This window comes from Cyprinus carpio, chromosome A11 (assembly GCF_018340385.1).
Source record: "Cyprinus carpio isolate SPL01 chromosome A11, ASM1834038v1, whole genome shotgun sequence".
In the NCBI taxonomy this organism is placed as follows: Eukaryota; Metazoa; Chordata; class Actinopteri; order Cypriniformes; family Cyprinidae; genus Cyprinus; species Cyprinus carpio.
In genome coordinates this window covers 17,187,492-17,207,294 of record NC_056582.1, presented here as the reverse complement: position 1 = coordinate 17,207,294, position 19,803 = coordinate 17,187,492, and the positions used below count along the sequence as shown (strand labels likewise).

At 36.4% G+C, this 19,803-nt stretch overlaps 2 protein-coding genes across 2 annotated transcripts in view; both read right to left on the bottom strand.

Moving 5' to 3' along the window:
• LOC109074686 (signal-induced proliferation-associated 1-like protein 2) overlaps positions 1-3,107 on the bottom strand; it is a 65,540-nt gene extending 62,433 nt beyond the window's left edge. Inside the window, exon 1 of the mRNA XM_042766594.1 lies at positions 2,957-3,107. The gene's annotated coding sequence lies outside the window, so the exon portion shown is untranslated. The remainder of the gene's footprint in view (positions 1-2,956) is intronic.
• Positions 3,108-6,644: 3,537 nt separating this feature from the next.
• On the bottom strand, positions 6,645-18,484 carry LOC109058712. The gene is made up of 17 exons (XM_042766967.1): positions 17,211-18,484; positions 14,946-15,113; positions 14,752-14,852; positions 14,558-14,672; positions 14,385-14,456; positions 14,021-14,136; positions 11,744-11,900; positions 11,378-11,508; positions 11,140-11,233; positions 10,756-11,034; positions 10,454-10,585; positions 9,878-10,030; positions 9,406-9,623; positions 9,068-9,236; positions 8,803-8,934; positions 7,715-8,401; positions 6,645-7,307 (listed from the first exon to the last, which is right to left on the bottom strand). The coding sequence occupies exons 1-17, from the start codon at positions 17,631-17,633 to the stop codon at positions 6,645-6,647; spliced, it is 3,810 nt and encodes a 1,269-aa protein (XP_042622901.1). The 5' UTR covers positions 17,634-18,484.
• Positions 18,485-19,803: the final 1,319 nt, after the last annotated feature.

Genomic DNA, 19,803 nt, shown 5'->3' with positions numbered 1-19,803 from the left:
AAGTGTTTCTGACTAAATTTAGCTAGGCTGAACATAATTACATTGGAGTTTTGCTAATTAAATTAACAATAAAATATACAGCAAACTCATTAGATGAGCATTCAGAGCCATCTGTACCTCATTTGACATGCAACAAGACATTTGGGCAGATATCTGTAGTCTCCATTTGATGAAGACATTTCATTTACATTCCACTCAGTTTCTAACAGATGAGAACAAAGTATTTGCTTGAATTTGAATAATGGATGCGCCTAAAACAAAGACAGCGGAGCTACAAAGGGTTTCAGCCTGAAAAGCACACAAACCCCTCCAACTTGGGCATCAAAAACTCCAAACCCAGGAGATGAAATAAAACCGCAGATTTACTGGGTAGACTGCCAAGATGTTCGAAGCAACAGCTGGCTGCCAAGGTTACTGCTGAAAAACTATTTCTCTTTAAAGCATTCATTTTTTAAAACAAATGAAGTGAGACTTAGCCATTTCGGATAGGGATGTAACGATTCACTCAACTCACGATTCGATTCATGATTTTGATTTCAAGATTCTATTCGATTCATGATTTATTTATTTTTAAACAAAATTATATTTAAGACAAATTATGAATTAAATGTGTCCTTTTATTATTTCTTGGACAAAATGCTGTACATTTCTTTGTGAAACTGAAATATAACTATAATAATATACTAATATAGCACTTGCATATTATTGCTCTTTTGTTGGTTTTGTATAAAAGCGTCTGCTAAATGACCAAATTTAAAAAGAATGTAAATGTTAGGGGTGCAGGATAAATATCGGCCGATAATTAATGCGCATCTCGTCAGTAAAGCCAGTTCTCTAATCAGCAGTAAATTCCATCAGGTGTGTGATTTCACATAGAGCAGCTGTTACTACACAGTGCCGTTGTTAACTGACAAGCTGCGCAAATCCACGTTCATTATCAATGAACTTATGAACTTTAATATGCATTATACAGAGGCAAGATGAAAAGAAAAAATACCATCTAAACTATTCTAAAGACAGTAAGTTCCCCTCATATATGCATTCATATAAACTCCTACCCCTAAATGAATAGCGATTTGTTTAGCATCTCAACCGATTTGAATCGTCACATACTTGAATTGATTTTCAACCGGCTCGCGGTTAATCGTTACATCCCTAATTTCGGACCGTTGCAGGGTTTTCAACACCAGTGAGCATTTCCGATATTAGACTGAAGGTAATCAAGCGTTCCTGTGGCTCAGTGGTAGAGCAGTGCATTAGCAGCAGTAAAGGTCATGGGTTCAATTCCCAGGGAACACACATACCAATTAAAAAATATATATATATATATAGACTGAATGCACTGTAAGTTGCTTTGGATAAAAGCATCTGCTAAATGCATAAATGTAAATAAATGTACAAAATGACTGATTTCCTTTTGGCAATCACAAAACTCCCTTGTTTAAAACTGAAACTTTATAGGATCAGACTGAAGGCCTTTCAAGGAATAGTTATAACAAAAATGATCAACTATATGGTCATTCCAAACCTGTATGACTGACTTTCTTCTGTAGAGATAGGATATGTTTTAATAATAATAATAATAAAAAAAACGTATTTCATGTAATGGCAATAAATGGCAATGCTTCAAAGAGGCCACAAAATCACCATAAAATTAACATAAAAATAGTCCACATGACTTGTGTGCTATTTTTCAACTTGCCTGAAGCCCTACAATACCTTTGTGTGAGGGGGAAAAAAAAGTCATTATTCACTGAAGATTGTGACATCTGCCCAAGCACTTCTTGGCAAGTTCATGGGAGAATCAGCCATACACAATTTGTGAAAAAGTTAGTCAGAATTAAAAGTAATAATAATAATAATTTGCATATTGCTGATATTGCAGTTAATCTAATTAGTTTAATTCAAAATGAACTGCTTTTTTGTCTGCAGTATAAATACATTTTAATATAGGCTATATATTTTCCCCCCAGCTTTTTTAACGTAGCCTAATAGCTTATCAGCCTTATGGGATAGCAAAGTGATCACTTGTTCCACACTTCGAACCATAGAATGCTTCCAAACTCTTTAAGAAGTTAGCCTACTACATTTGAAAACTTACTTCGCGACCATGCACAGGTATTAATATAATCTAAATGGACTACACTTCTCATGTTGTTATTGTCATGTGACGCAGGTAATTCACAGGGTAGGTCATTCAGGTATTGTTCACAGTGTTTCATGAAACTCATGCTACCGATTTCTGCTTACAACACAGTAGGGAAGTACGCAAATTCGGACACGGAGAATGATTTGTTCATGAATCAGACTGTTCCGAATCGGGAGTTCAATTCACTGACTGAACAACTCGGTAGCAGTGTTTTAATGAAGCGGATGACGGATAGATAGCGACTTAAATATCGGCCTGTTCCTCACAAAAAGCTATAGATTGGCATCAGAAGACTTGGACTATATAGGCCTATAATGACTCGTGTCGATTACTTTTGTGTTTTACGGAAGAATGGAAGTCACGACGGTTTGAAATGAAATGAAGGTGATTAAATGAAGACCATTTTAATTTTGGGTGAACTATCGATCTATCAAGTTTTAAAGTGAAAAGAAAACGACAAACTAGAGTGCAAACAAATATATTGTCAATGTATTGTTGGATGCTTTTTATTAACTCCCCCATTCCCAAACACTGGATTGAATAACACAACTAAACTGCCCACTGTTAGGCTATGTGCATCAGCAGCGGCACATATTTTAAACCAAATAAACATGACCTAAAACAAAGCAATTTCCACCTGCTTTCCTAAAAGCAGCTATTGTTAAAACAAAAAACACACGCGCTGTGGAGCCAGCTGGATCTGTATGGACAAAACCCACTAAGCTCCGCGGAGTTCACCTTTGAGAAAAAGTTTCTTTCGGAACAAGTTCAGTTACAACAGACAGATTCAGTTGTTTGTCATCTTACCTCGCCAAGCACGAGACGACAATCCCATTGAATGTGTAAATGATACAACGCAACGATTCCTTGTGTCAATACACGCGTTATTTCCCAAAGAGACGCGCCTTCCACAATAGAAGCGCAACAACTCAACAGCTCTCAGGACGCAGCGAGCGAGCGGCTGACTGACAGCCCCACCGGCACAAACCCCGCCTTTGCTGCGCGCTGATTCGCCGTGGGGTAGACAGAGCCCCTCCTCCTGTGATAGAGGCGTATCATTCGCTATCTGGCCTGTCAATCTCGCCCTGTGACTTCAAAGGAGCTGTTTGGGACAATGTTGTCAGACTCATTTATGTCTGACAAGGAGAAAATTGCATTTACCGTGCAAAATATGCAGTTAATACCGTTTTTATGGATGAATACTTTCAAAAATGTCCACTTCTTTTTAATGTATGCATTTCTAAATTGTAAACACTCATTTAATCCAGGGTAACTAACCCATTTTATTTATAAGCACATTATGCATATTAGATGAATGAAGAGCTGACGTTGAGTAAACAAGTAAAATGCTTTAACTACATCATCGTGGTCATTTTAACTTTTCGTTATGTGGAGGAGACATTTTTGCTCTAAGGGCTATTTTTGGTGATTTTCACACATCAAAAAATATAATTCACATTTTTAGTGACGTTTGAAGGTATAAACAATTTTAATGAGGATTTGCTTAAAGTGTTTGTTGCCTAGAGGCAAAATTATTCAACGGTGGAATGGATGTGAATCCAGTGCATAATGGATGGAATGATTTTTTTTTGTGTTATTCATTATTGAGTATTTATTAAATACTGCATTTGAGTATTTAGTCTACTTAACATTTAAGTTAAAGTAAAAAGTAAAACAAATAAAAGTCATATTCTGTCATGTAAAGTCATTTTACTGTTATGCCATCAACAGACTGTATAATCACTCAATTTCACAACATATATTTATTTACACAAAATATTTGCTGTCTTTGATGAATTTCGTTCCATTGTCACACAGTGTTGCCTATAGGTGGCATGAAATATCCACTCCCAAATATAATTTTTAAAAATGTATTTGTGATTTTAGCATTTGTGATTGTTATAAAACATTTATTGCTTTCGTAATGCGTGCAAGAGAGGGCTAATATGTCATAAGTTGAGTTATGATCATATTTAAGCCTCATATTTTTGGCTTGAACAATCTTACACGCTCTAGTAAAATGTCAGGTTATTTTTAGATCTGATGGAAGCTACCCTGTGATGTGTGTCATCTTATAGCCTGTCAAGAGTTGTGGTTCCAAGACTATAAAGTGCTTTTACATTGACCTAAATTTATTACGATCTATGTTTTCTTTACCTTAAAGCAATCAGCATATAAATCACACTGACATTTAAGTGGTTTCAGTTTTATTTTGTGCAAAATAGTGAAGGACATAAATGTGAGAATAACAAAACAGCATGATCACACAAACACAGTAATTATCCCTTCAATTGCATATATGTGCCACAATAGTGATTTACAAACTGTTTTTTCAGATGTCCAGCTTATAGCATGTGGATCTGGTTATAAAGGAGAGTGATTTTCCCATGGCAGTCTTGTTATTATTTCCACAGTGAATCAGCAGGATGAGGTCTCTGGGTCTGCTGATTCTGTTGTTAGCTCGAAATGGGTGTGCACAGAGGTGCCTTTTATTGAACATGGGTTGACTATTCCTCTGTGCTTACTTAATGCTGCACAGTACGCATAAGCGTGACAAGGGCGCCATCTGGAGTTTGCCAATCAAAATTTCGTAAAGCTATTGTGTATCTGCAATGCATTGTCTATTACGTGATCTTAGATCAACCTTCCTTTAGAGTTAAATTTACCACTTTGATATAGAGAAGAATACAACCAAAATACAATAATACACATACAGCATACTAAATGTACAGCAGATAAATGGCAAGGTGTCCAAAACGAGCCCATCCATGAAATAATCCATCTTGCCAGTGATGTGATGGGGTTATATCTCATCCATGCAGTGGGTGGGCTACCTGTCCCCTGTTGGTTTTGATTGATAGCCCTGCAATAAAAAAATAATAATAATAAAATAAAGCAATTAACCTGACATTAAAAAAGGAGACGTGATTGTTCTTTTGTTTTCCATTATAAATCTGCATGTGTCATATCATATACTCAATTTTAAGCACATTTTAAGTCTAAAGGGAAATACTGGCCTAATTTTGAAAGCTGTGTTTTGGGCCCAACACAGCTGTCAAACACGGCAATCAATTTCAATGTTATCCCCATGAGATACTGTCATTATTACAGCCTGGAGTATTTGTCAGTGTAATAAAGGCCAAATCATTTCATGATTAATAAGTGGAGTATAAAAATAGTTAAAAATGCAGTTACAGACACTTTTTTCTCTCTTCATCCAGAAATACAGGTGTCCCTCCAATAAACTTCCAGTAGCTCTTTATCCATATTTATGCATAGCCTGTACTTCTCCGTTGCAACTCTCACATATTTTATTGGATATGTTATCATTCATAGCTGTATCTCACACACTCCTTTGAAATAAAAAGTGTTTTCCCATAATTTGAACATGCCCAACAGATGGAGCTATTTGCTAATCACATCACACTTTGTGTGATCATTTTCAGTGTTGGCCAATTAATTAGACAATATATGTGTTATGTGTTTTGTTATGCTCACCTAGGCTGCATTTATTTTTTCAAAAATTTTAGTAAAATAATTTTTTTTGATGTTATATTTTTTTATTTTTATTTGTTGCTGAAAAAATAAATCGTTTTAATATTCTGATTTGGTACTCAAAAAACATTTGTTATTCAGAGTTAAAAACAGTTGCATTATATATCTGTCGAAAACGTGATGCTGTGGTGAATAGAAAGTTTAAGCATTTATTTGAAATAGAAATATTTATAATTTATTATAAATGTCTTTACTGTCACTTTTGGTCAATTTAATATGTCCATGATGAAAAAAAGTATTCATTTCTTAATTCAATATCAGTCTTTAACCTTTATTGTAAGAATCCTCTCCTATACCTGTTTGTTCATCCGTATTTGTTTCCACAGTACAGTTTGAAGTGAGATTACCTGCTCTTCCTCTCCAGATATCTTCCAGTTCCTCTTCCTCCTGCTGGAATAGCCAGTGGTCTGGCTTAAGAAGCTCCTCCATGCTGATGTCAGGTTTCTCTGCACAGTCTACACTTGTCTCTTTCACTGTATCGCTGAAACATACTGCACAGTCTCTCACACCACAGTTTATGATGCGGCCGCTTTTACCAGAGACTGGGCTATTAGGGAACAAGTTTTTTGAGGAGTTCATCTTCATGTGTTTGGATTTGTAATATAAGTGGCCTTTCAGGTCTTTAATTTTAGTGTAAACACTTAAGCAATTGTGACCACCTGATGAAGAATGACACAAAGACCCGCAGTGAGTGACAGAGGTGGAGCCATTAACCACTGGAGAAGAGGCTTTGTGATGGCTGGAGGAAACATTATCAGGTTCTTCATATACAGCCGACGTGAAAACCCTCAGAACAGATTCTGTGCTTTCATAAACTTGGTTTAACTGTTGGGTCTCAACCTCAGTGGTTGGTTCTGCTGTACTGTCCAGGTTTTGCTGTTCTGTCCGTATTCTTGTTTATTTAAGTTTTTTTGGTTTGTTTCAGTTTTTTTAGTTTGATTTATTGGTTTTGTGTCCCTTTCTGACTGTAGTGTTCCAGCCGAGGGTAATGTTTGGTTGTAGGTTGAATCTCCTCTGTATTTTTCATGTCCAAGACACTGTTGTGAAAGCACTTGGGAAGATTGAAGCTAAGAGTGGATCCTAGAGACAAATAAGAGCAGATGTTTTTAACTGGTCCACTTGAAGTCTTGACAGCATTAGGGAAATTGTCTTCTGGAAAAGAGTCTGACTTGTTATCGATGACAGAATTCACCGGCAACATGTTTTTTTTTATAAAAACCTGAAGTTTGGAGTTTGATTGACTTTCTTTCGCTCTCCTTTCTCTTTCTGGCCAAGTGTTACACCTTCGCCTGAAAATGCTTGAAGGTTTGCCAGACTTTTCCGATCCTACAGTGCCAAGCAGAGAGTTCCTTCGCTGGTTTTCCTCCTTACATCTGATTGGTTCTTTCAGCTTGAACAAAGAACTTGGCTTGAATCCACTGTGATTGTAAACCGTTCCTCTCTCAGGTGTGACATTTTGCCAAAGGGAGGAGGACGATTGAACTGAGGAGGAACCTGATGCAGAGGTTGTCACGTCCTGCCCTGCTGCATGTGTCGAGGATTCGACCTCCAAGACTCGTCCTGTGGATCTGTAACTATCCGAGACGTGCAAATATGTGAACACCTGCAAAAGAGAATTGAATGCAAACCTTACAATATTATAAAAGCAAACTCACAGCCAGTTGATAATGGCCCACACACATTCTGAAAGCATTAAAAATTGAATGCATACATACACAGCTGTGATGGCAATAGCCGAAGCATGACTAATACGATTGCATGCCAAGTTAATAAATCCTATATGGCATGTGAAGGTTTCACAGGGAATTATTACAATACACACCACCAGGAGGCATTTCAAAGCCACGCCATGGAAAATTAATCATGAAGTCATTGTTTTACCACATGGGACAGGATGTACAGAGCACATGCATGTCTGATAATAAGCACATGCATGTCTGTTTGTGTGCAAGCTTTGAGTTGAGTTTGGAATGTGTCTGAAGTTAACACACTATTTGAAGTCATACTTACTCTATGAGTGACTTCAGTTGCCACTTCATGCCGCAGGTGGTCATCACTTTGGTTTATTTCTAGATTGTTATGTGAAGATTTTTGCATCAAGTTCTGACTGTAGCTTTGGGACTGAGGTTTTTGCGCTTGATGCTCTGGATTTTGCATTTGATCAATGTCTGGTGATAGCTGCAGATATGTTTGGCTGTTGCTGTACTGCAGATTCTCTTGTAGGTGATTGCAAACTGATGATTCAATGTTATATGTGGACAATTGCCTGGATATTTCCTCTTTGTTTGGTGACTGGTCTGGTTCTCCTTGGTTTTTGATTTGCAACTGTGCAAGATTCACACAAGATGAATTGGGTTTGGTCTCTTTACTCATGACTGAGTTTTTGTCTTGTGATTGACGTCTGTCTCCCTGAATGCTGCTTGCTGACTCTTCAAGTATTTCATTATTGTTGGGTGACCATTGCTTTGTCACTTGGTTGATGCCTGAAGACTGTTCATCAAAGCTCAAAATGAGACAGATGCTAGAGCCTAGGGATGTCTTTGAAAGGCAGGACTCCTGACTAACAACACCGGACACATCATGCCTCCCACTCTGTTGCTCAAAGTTGTTTTGAGAGGGCTGTGTTTCAGTAGCACTTCCTTTGACCTCTCCATTTACAATGCACATACTATTAGAAGGCTTTTTGAAAGGCATAGCCTAAAAAAGGAAAAAATAAATTAAAAATTAAGTACAAAAAATGATTGCACAATTTATACATTTTAAATGACAAATTAATGCATGATTCTGACTGGTCAATTGATGCATTTTGCTGTGATTGTAAAAGATTTCAATATAAGTGTGCAAAGTTGTGTTTCATATCTCTTGCATGACTATTTCTTCTAAAACAATAAGGCTTATTTTTGTTTATTTAGTAAACATCTGTGTATTAAGGAGGATATTGCGCAGTCAAATCACAATTATTCTAAAATAAACCCCTTCGGGATGATATAAGGTCCTGATGGGGTTCATTTTGCCATTATGATCACATGACTGTACATTTTCCCTGATATTTTTTAAATCCTATTATTATTAAATGATGTCGAAAAAATTCTAGAAACCTGCTGTTGAACAAGATCATTTGTTGACTCTGGACTCCCGTTCTGGTTTCTTTTAAGCTGCTCTCTTAGAGCGTGCCAGTTCACCTGGATCCATCCCAGCATGCTTTGCAACTCATCTGTTCTCTCCTTGATCTAAAGACAGGAAGATTATAATCAAGAAAACATCATAACGAACATTCTGCAGATGGACGCTGCATATTTAGACAGCTGACATCGCTTTTAGATAACCACGTGGCAGCTGTAAGTAAATCAATCACACACTCACAATGTCTTTAAACTGACTCTCATCTTGCATAAGCATTTGACCAGCTGCAGCCAGTTTGCTAAACTCATCCAGCTTTGTTTCAATGCTGCGCTCAATCTCTGCAACTTCACTCTCTCTCCAAGCAGAGCTGCCAGCAAGCATACATGATCTGGTGTTCTCCGTCCACGTACTACAGGACACAGGAAGAGTGACTGTATCAAAATATCACATTAGTCCCAAACTAATTTAACATTACAAAACCACACATGGGAAAGTATTTCTTGCTAAAGTTGTTGGCATTAAGTATGAAATATTCACTAGGTATAATTATCCAAATTAGTCAGACTTTCTCTTCTTACATCATGGCAAGATAGTTTTCGAAGTAGTCCTGAATCTGGTGGAACTTCTCCAGGCGCCCTCTGTTTTCAACCATGTTGCGGCCTACTTCCTCCCAAGCCAGCAGGATTGCCTGAACCTCTTCCCTGAGAGGGTCTCTCTGCTCTGGGGGATGAACTTGTATCTGACTGGCTAGTCTCTCCATCTCTCTCACCTCTCCCACAATGATATTATAATGAGCCTTTGTGGGACAAAAGAAATGCATTCTTTAGCATGATGTTTCTGACTTAAAATGTCAAGCAGAAACTCATTCAATCAATTTCAGGGTGCAGTTTGAAAACTAATCCCTTATGAAGGAATCTATAAATAATTTAATACCTAAGAAGCTGGGCCCATCTTTAAATATTGCAGGCAAAGGTTAATTACTAGGTCATTCAAATAGTGACTAACATCTATTTATATTCAATTAGTAAAGTTATTTTTTCATTATCTGACCTCTAGGTCATCCTGCTGCTCCTGTAGCCCCTCCAGACCGCTGAGGTCAGGGTCACAAAGCACAGCCATATCTGTTTCTATGTCCAGGAGGTCCATACTGAGCTCAGCACAGCGGCAGAGGTTCTGGTTTATCCGCAGTGTTAGAGTAGATAGCTGAGGAAAGATACATATTTAAATTATATGTCAATTGGTTTAATATTTTTTCATCTAATTCAATGACATTGATAAATTTTGCCTTAAATTTCAAAAAACAAACAAAAAAAAAACATATATATATATATATATATATATATATATATATATATATATATATATATATATATATATATATATATATATATATATACATATATATGTTTTTTTTGTTTGTTTGTTTTTTGAAATTTAAGGCAAAATTAAAAAAATTACTTTAAACACCTCTTACCATATATATATATATATGGTAAGAGGTGTTTAAAGTAATTTTTGTGATACAAATGAGTGAAATATGGAGCTTTTAATTTATTTATATGTAAGTCTCTAATATCACGTTGATATTGGACATTGCTTTGTAAAACTGTGTAGCATATTTTTTACCGAGCTTTGTAGCTCATTAGTAATCTGGTCCTGCTTCTGGGGTCTTTCTTGTTCAGTTTGATGACTCAGTAGATTTAGTGACATTTCTGCAGCCTCAGCCATTTCTTCCCTATGCAGAAATCCAGGAACATCCTAAAGCAGATTTACATCAGTGTAATCGTTCCTGCATTCATCACATTTTCTTAAATCATACACAAACACACCATGTTATGAGTTTGAAATTGAGTAAGCTACTTTTTATATATTTATGTTCATGTTTTGGTATCATTACAGTTTAATGAAGGTCTTGATGCTTGGCTTACCTGACTTATTTTGTGACAACCACTGTGATCTAGAAGTTCAAGGAACTTTTCAAGCATTCCTGAACTGCATTCCTCTACATTTTCCGAGAGATGGTTTGAAACTGTGAGATCTGACACCATCTGTGCAGCTTTATCTCCGGATTGTTCTTTTTCCGCTGGTTCCGTCTTATTGTTCTCTCCATATTTCTCCTGCAGAGCATCCCAAAGGACCTCCACCTGGCTTAGTAGCTCCTCTATTTTGTCGTCTTGTCTTTGCTTTGAGCAGTCATGCTCTTCATTCTTTATTCAGTTTACAAAAGGGGATGGAAAGAGATAAGTGAGATCATTTATATATTAGTTTAGTGCACTGTTGTGAAAGAAAAAAAAATCTTGAAATTGTATTACAGTTCCAGTGGATGCTGTTGACTCCTTCAACTGCTTGGGTCTGATACATTCTTGAGAGGAAACGGGGGTTGTTTGAGCCCTCTGGCCGATACAGCTGGGAAAACATTATGTGTTAATCAACACTTTACTCAACAACTGCATCTTGAAATCCATTGTATGAAATGACATCAGACATTAATGGATCATTTACTTCATCAGTCATCCACAGATTCATTGTGAAATTAAAAACTAATTGCACCTCTTCCTGTCCTGTTTTTCAGAGACATTGTCCAGCTTGGAACAGCTGCTCTCCGACAGTGAGTCCCGACTGCCTACAGAACATTCCTCAACCGGACTCCACATCCTATGGGTCCACAGGCCTTGAGAGCACTGCAGAAATACACGTTCAGGCATAGATTAAGTTAAATCATGTATAATTCATGCAAGAATTTCACAGATATGCGGGGTGACATCTTTTGACTTGGCTGGTAAGATCACCCTAGCCTCAGGGTAAAAGATTATCTCACCAAACAGAAATTTCAGACCAATCGACTTTTCTATGTGGTCATGACTGGTCATTTATAATCACATGCTTGCAGATGTTTTTGGAGGCACTGCAGCTAACCTCAAATCCTCGGAGACGGTTTTGCTCTTCTTTGACGTCTTTTCCCATTACGCTGTGACCCTCAATTCTAGCAAAGCTCTGTGAGTCAGGGCATGTGGTTAGAGGATCAGCGGGTAACGTCAACGGGCATTTTGAAGAAACATCTGTCTTCTGGTTCCTGTTGAAGTGGAACTAAACTTTACCTCTAATGGCACCACTGGGGTATCATTACTCTTCAAAACATTTCAAACATATCATGATATTTCATCATCATTTTAGACCATACAAATCAGTTAACTGTAAATCTTTAATGCTAACAACTTGCAGATTGAAAATGTGAACATATCCACAGAACACTAGCATCATATCTTTGCAGGTTATGTAACTCTGGACAAAATTTTGGAGCAGTTGTTTTGGGGGAGGGAAGATGTTATTTTTGGCAGTCTTCATTAGCAATGATGTCACCTCCCTCTTGTCTGATTAGCTCATAGTTAGTGATAGAGGATTCATTGAGAGAGCCAAAAAGGGGAGTAACCATTGTTTGTTGGCTGCAAAAAAAAATAAAAAATGGCTAATGTCTGCAACAGCTTCTTTTTTCAAAAATGCTGTGATATTTTTTTCATAGACATTTTTAAGAAACAATTTTTAAAAAGCTATTTTTTGTTCGCGAGTAACAACTGGAGACAGAGAGAGGTCTTAGCCCCATTATCCAAACCTTTTAATATTGGTATATGTAATAATATTTAACATTACTTACTGATTTTCATTTTTTTAAAATGTTATTCAGTTTCTAGTAATGTATTTTTTATGATATAAATATATATAATATATTTTGGCCCAACAAACCATTTGTTTCTAAGGCCATTGCGAGATTTTTGTGCATGTGTGGTTTCGGTTAGTTTATTGAAAATTTTGGTGGTGGGGTGGGGGGAGTGCTTAAATCATGATTTCTGTGTGAAAGCATTCTACAAAGATTTTATACATAAGTATGTGAAATGTGGTATTCAATTAAATATCAATTGGACAAATTTTATGTAGTACAAGTCATAACTATAACCAATATTTTTTTATGTTTTCCCAGAAAAATACATCATAAAATGTAATAAAACATTTTTTTTTTAACAAAATTCTTATCTATATATGTATCTGCTTAAAGTGAATTTTAAATAGCCTCAGGCCTAATAGACATGAATTAAAAGCTAACACAAAACTAAAAAAGATGCGTTATAAAAAAAAATAAGAAGGTTATAAGTAGGGCTTATTTTACACTGGTTTGTTGTTAAATCTTTCTGTATTAGTCTGAACTAGTTGCTTTAGTGGTAAGATTTATGACAAACATCAGTTCCTTCATCACTTCAGATTTCATCAGTTCCTTCCTCTCTGTATATGGGCACATTCCTCTAGATGGGTTTTCACAGAGTACCTGTCTCCCATCATCATATCTTCATACCATACATATGAGCTATTCCTCACATCTGCACCAGAGCTGAGGCTAAATCTTCTGCTGTTACAGCCTTTATTCATCGATAACCACCCTTTCTCTATTTCTTTCCCTGTCTGTCATTTATTCCCTATGTCTTTCCTTTCCGACACTTTCAGAAGTCATACAATTCAGCAGAGGTCATGTTTCAAATCTGAGTTTCCATAATGGTGTGAATATAAAATAAGCTGTTGACTGTTCTGTGATAAGACCTATGATACAATGTGATATTTTGTAACTTAAAAGGGTGACCTTAGCTCAGCCACTAATTACAGCTTTCTATAAAGGTATTGGCAATGTTTTAAACAAGTTGTGCATGGTTTAATAGAAACTAATTACAGCTTTCTATAATGGTATTGGCAATGTTTTAAACCAGTTGTGCATGATTTCATAGAAAGATTATCTAAAAATCGCTCAATAAGTATGCAAAATAATATTTTTGTTAGCTCTTAAGTGACATTTGTCTTCCTGGATACAGAATCAAACATTAAAAGGACACAAAACATTACATAAACTGGCAAATGCTTAAACGAATCAACGCATGAAACTAAATACGTAGCATTTGTGTCAAAACAACATCTACCATCGATGATATAAGACTCTGCAATAGGTCAGTATCAAAATAAAAGACCATAACATTACATCACTACACCACATGTCAGCTCCACTCCTGCATTTTGACAAGTATGGATTCCATTTTAGCATGATGTCATTTACTATTCCAAGCCTTGAATATGACATCACTGTGCTCAAATACTTCGTTTACTATTGTTTTTTGTTCACAGGAGGACAATGGGAGTAAGTGGGCTTTCGTTTACCGGAGGAAGTCCTGGAGAAGTGCCCAGTTCTCCTCCACCTCGGCCTGTTTGCATGTAACTCTTTTGGCCAGGGTTGGGTGGAGAGTCAACAGGCAAGACGCAGACTCATTCAGCATCTGGAAAGAGAGTTGTCCAGGGAGGAGTGGGGTCATGGAAGGAAATGACATCATTCATTTGGAGTTCATTTGCTACAGTCTGTGTGTGAGACTAATATAATACTATTACTAATACTATTTGGCTGGGTTAGAAATCATACATAAAAACACAAAGTGACTGTGGCACTGTGACACTGTTTTGATGTTCTCAATTTTAGGTTTACATAAGAAGACAGTATTTCCTCTAATGAGATCATGGATTGACTTACGTTGATCTGACAGGCAATTTCTCTGGTCTCTTTGTCGCTTTTTTGGATGTCACCCGCCAATACATGGTTCCTCTGCAACGAAATTCATCCTGGATCAGGACTTGTATTACAATGGTGATTTATAAAGACAGTTTCTGTAAATGCCAAAACTAATCAACCCTTGTTTGCACAACCTTGCTGTTGATGGTGCCAATGATGCTGTCGGCTTGCTGGTAAAACGATGAGACATCTAGAGCCAACATGAGATCCTGATGATAGTCCCTCAGGAGTGACCTCAACTTCAGCCACCTGCAAAGAAAGCGGGCAGTTTGTGTCACTAACAAAAGAGTAATAATGCTCTATGCTCCATTGCGCCAGGAAATCTTACGATTTGTCAACGTGGTCCCCCGGGCTTTGTCTTCTACTAAACATTTCCAATCCTAAATCTACAGCGTCTGTCTTCTTCTGAAGAGGACTTTTTGGTTCCTCCTGGCAGAGGAGATGAATTAAGAGTAAATTAGGTAATGGTACAAAAAGACACTTTAATAAACAAAACAGAAACATCTTTATGGTGCATTTAACCTGCATCAAGTCCAGACTCGTCGTCAGTTGGATGAGCGAGTTCTCAAAGTCTTTGAAGTCTCTTCTTTGGCTGTGAGACGTGTCCTCTGGTTGATCATGTGGGAAAGTTGGCATGCTGTAATCATAACGAAGGTTCCTTATCTTCCTTCCTATAGTCCATGGATCAGTCTGTAAAGATATATAGCAACTAGAACATGAGCTTTACGCAATTTTCAAAGTTGAAAATTTTATTTAATTTAAAGTTTCACATTTAATTCAATGTGTTGCTAGCAATTTCTGAGTGAAAAGAACTATTTTATTTTGGGTGTTTTTATTTATTTATCTTTAATTTTAAAAATATTTTTATTGTAAGTTTTTTTATATCGGTAATGTTCTATTATGGTTTTCATTTGTGCTCTTCGCAAATGACCTCACAGACTCTTGACCGACAGACTATTTCTCATTTTGTAAATCTTCCAAAATGTCTTACATCATTCTATGTTGCTGCAGCTAATTCGATTTGTGCGCCAAGTTCTGGTTCTTCTGCAGTTTCTCAGCTGTTAGGCAATAAAAAAATGTTGTTTGTTTGGGTACATGAAGTACAGATTAAGTACCTAATCGATTCGAAAAGATTGCTTACAAGATGATATGCCAAAACATTCTCTTCAGATCAGATATCTCCATAGTGAACACCTCATGATTATGCACCTGTGTTTAGGACACCCAGGGATTTTTATGATGTATTTTAGAGGGTAAAACACAATAATAGCAGGATCTGAGTCTGTTGGCCCACCAACAATACATGAGCCTGCAGCAAGGTGTGGTACTTCCAAATAATGATCTCATCTATTAGAGGTGGTGTTTTATGTTGCAGATCTTGCATTGCTTAACTTGTATTCTGCACCACTGCGATGACTGCATCTACGGACATGGTGTTAAAATTCTTTAAGTGAGCGCAAACCACACCTTCTGCCCTTTAACATTTACCTTATAGTTTTGTTTTACCATTTACACAAAACTGGGAATCAAGTATGAGTTGTGGAATACTGTAACATAATTTGGCACTTATTTATCCATAAAATGCATCACAACCAATAGCAAACATTATTTTTTATCATTAGTGTCTGATCATCAGTTCTGACTCAGATCCTTCCCTGTGTGGTCCAGTTTGGAACTACTCTCCATTTTTATGGGGAAATTAGCAGTTCATCTCGGCTGTGGGCTTGTGTAACGAAGGGCCAGGCTGTGACCTCATCTCAATGAGCACAGTGTGCAAAACTGTAATACTCCACACAGATTTTTCTTTCTTTTTTTCTCTCACAATAAGACAATGTGTTCTTGTTGTACTCATTTGTGCTATGAGAAGCTGCATTTCTAGTTTTGCAGTGGGAAACTCCTCGCAGACATTTCTGGAGACTGTGCATGGGCTGGCAGTAACTGTAACAATTTAACAAACAGCTCATAAAATATGGGGCTGGTGTTTGTGCTGTTGGTTTGTGACTTCTGTAAACAAAAAAAAAGGTTGTGACAACGACTAACTAAAATTTTTACATCTGAAAAGTGTAGACTTTGGTTTGTTTCTGTTTGTGGGTCCAAAATTGCATTCAGTGAGAATCTTTTAAAATATTAAAGTGGGATATGTATGTGTGTGTGTGTGTGTGTGTGTGTGTGTGTGTGTGTGTGTGTGTGTGTGTGTGTGTGTCCAAAATTGCATTCATTGAGAATCTTTTAAAATATCACACACACACACACATACACACACATACACATAAACTTTATATCATTATATATTATATAAATATTAATTATGTTCACAATTAATATATACATATATTTAAATTAAATATTATTTAAAATTAATACAATTAATGTAATATATATAATTTAAATTCTATGAATTAAATTCTATAATTCTATAATTATTACTTAAAACCCAATAAACTTTTTGGTTATAATCTTTCTTTAAAATTAAATGCCACTTGTTTTGATATTTTGTTATCTAATGCAGTCATGTATCATCTTTGAGTTCTTGAATGAAATGATAAAATATTAGCTATAATTGTAAAATGATAATGTTGTGTGTGTGTATATATATATATAGCTTTATCATTTTACAAATAACTAATATTTTATCATTTCATTCAAAAAATTAAAAAAGATACATGACTGTAATATTTTATAATATTAGTTTAAAGGACTGTATGTCTCTGTATGTGCAAAGAAGCAAAGAATTTCATACTAAGGAATATAATGTCCACCACATGAAAACAATGCAGTTTTGCTCACCTCCAGCTGTGCACCGGGCTTGTCACATTCCTCAACAAGAAACAGCTTTTCAGTAGAAGTACTTGGCTTGTTAGTCTCACAGTTTGTCACATTAAAGTCCGTGACAGTCTGGTTTTCAGCAGTTGCACACATAGCAATCTTCCTGATGGATCTGGAGGAAGCTGGTGGGGACACAGAGTCCCTGTCGTCTCCCTCTTTAATATCGTCTGAAAGTCCCTCCACAGGTGTAGATGTGGACACTCTGTCCTCATGGAAAGGAGAATTATCATTGTTTGAGTCGTTTCTTAGTTCACAGCAGTCCAGAGCTGGTTCAGGAATCATGATGCTCACATAATCCAGACATTTGTTTTCAGAGGGGACAGATAACTTGGTCCCAATAGTGAAAGGTTGGATCCTCTTCATTGCTGTTCTTGCTTTAATCATCTGACTGAGGAACAAATAAGCATAAAACAATAAAACACCATTCTCAATGTTTAAAAGAATCCTCCTTCTGGTAAATCCAATCAAGTTACAAGCCTGAGTAAACCAAGTCAGTCAACAAAGCTAAAATGGTCCACTCTGAAGTCTTCTGAGACACTGCAGACAGACTTTTGAGATGCAGACTGCAGGAACTGTGGAGAACGTGACTCCAGCCTCACTCCTGCACAGACTATGAGAAAGCGAGAGGGGGGTGAGGGAGGAGAGGAGTAAGAGAGAGTTTAGGAGAAACAGGGTGAGGTCATCACACTCAGTCATGGCCCCATTTGGAGGGAGTGAGGGCTATAAACCCAAGCTGTAAAAGCTTCCTCCCCAAATAAGACGTTGCGGGCAGATAAGAGTCAGAAACACAAAGTCGAGCCCTCTCTGAGGCCTTGCTTCTCGACAATGATGTCATATATTTTTCCTCAGCTGTTCCCCTTCACTTTCTTTTTTTTTCTTTTTCTCATGCATTCCTTTTGTCAGATTTCATACAGCATGCATACAATTCACAGATCCTTTCTGTTACAGAATATTTGGTTCATCTAAAGATACATGTGCTTGGAAACTTCCTGCAACAAGCTTCCTGCTAGGTGAGTAGATGCAGGAGGCTGTAAGTGGTTTAGACGGTGGTTGCCTCATACTATTATCTAAATGTTTACAGAGCAGCAACAAGGGAAAACATTGCACATTCTAGCTGTGACCCTCCTCTGATTTAAACCAGGTGTTTGGTGCAGTGTGTTGGAATAAGCTACTGTGTAGCACTTGTCTAAAAGGATCGGTTTTATCTCAAAATGCTGACAGTCCTGACACTAAATTAATTAATTCATGCTAACCCAGAGACAACATACAGAACTACCACATTTTGCTATAAGTGTGATTGAATAATTGCTGTTAATAGTGTTAATCGTCTGTTTGTTTATGTCTTTTATTGATTTTTTCTGTCATTTTATGTGCATACGGCAGAAATGTTCTGTCACCACTGATAAGCTACTACTAAATATTGTAGAAACTTAATTTTCTGTAAAGTTGCTTTGCAATGATTGTATTGTAAAAAGCGCTATACAAATAAACTTGAATTGAATTGAATTGAATTCATTCATTAGTATGAAGTTTACTTTAACAGACTTAAAAGTTCATAATATAGCAGTAAGCCACAAGAGACCTATATAAACACCAATAATATAATATAATATATTTATGATTGTGAAGCAACATACTGTAGCAACCTAAAGGTATTGTTTCCCAATTTTTTTTTTAATTATTAGTTTATGTGTTTCATGCAAATATTGTTTCAGTGTTTCTTTCATAATTTTAAGTAAATAATTAAAATGATATTAAATAATAATAAAGGTGTTAATAAAGCAAAATGTCAAAAAAACACAATAAAACATAATGACAGAAATAAACACTATACATGATAGGCTAATAGGGCTATTTAATGCTTGTCTAGACCTAAAATTATTTGTACCAATTCTACATTTCTGTACAAAGATTCCTCACAGATCTACAACAGCCCAGTTTGAGCCTTTGAGTTAAAATCTATGCAGCAACATGATCTTGGATTCCTTTCGATGTGGCTCATCCTTTAGCTTGTCTTTTCATGAAGAGACTAAAGTGTGAACAAAGCCTTTAGTCACAGAGGCTCCCTGCAAACCTTTTTTTCTCTTGGCTTCTCTTGGGCATTTATTCTCACAATATAAAGTAAAAATTGCTTGAATAATTATGCAGGGACAACCACAGGGGGAGGTATTATGAAATTGAATATTTTGATTGGTAAATCCTTTGATTGTACATCAGTCTGACATTGAGATGATGATGAATGACTCGTAATGGTCTAACTAGAGGCACTTCTGACGTAGCCTAATGCTTTAAACGCCTGTTCAAGAAAATGTCCTACCGCAGTTGTTTCTTCAGCTTCTATCATGATAAACCTTTCAATAAGATGTAGCTACTCATTTTAATTGTAAAAAGAAAAGAAAAAAAAATCTTAGTTTAATATGAAGTACTGATAAACTCAAATATACATCCTGATATACATTATAATGCTTTTTAAAAAGCTTATTATCTACTGTTAATGACTTAGAAGAGTTTTTGAAGATTTTTAACCAGTTCTTCAGATCTGCGGAATGTTAAC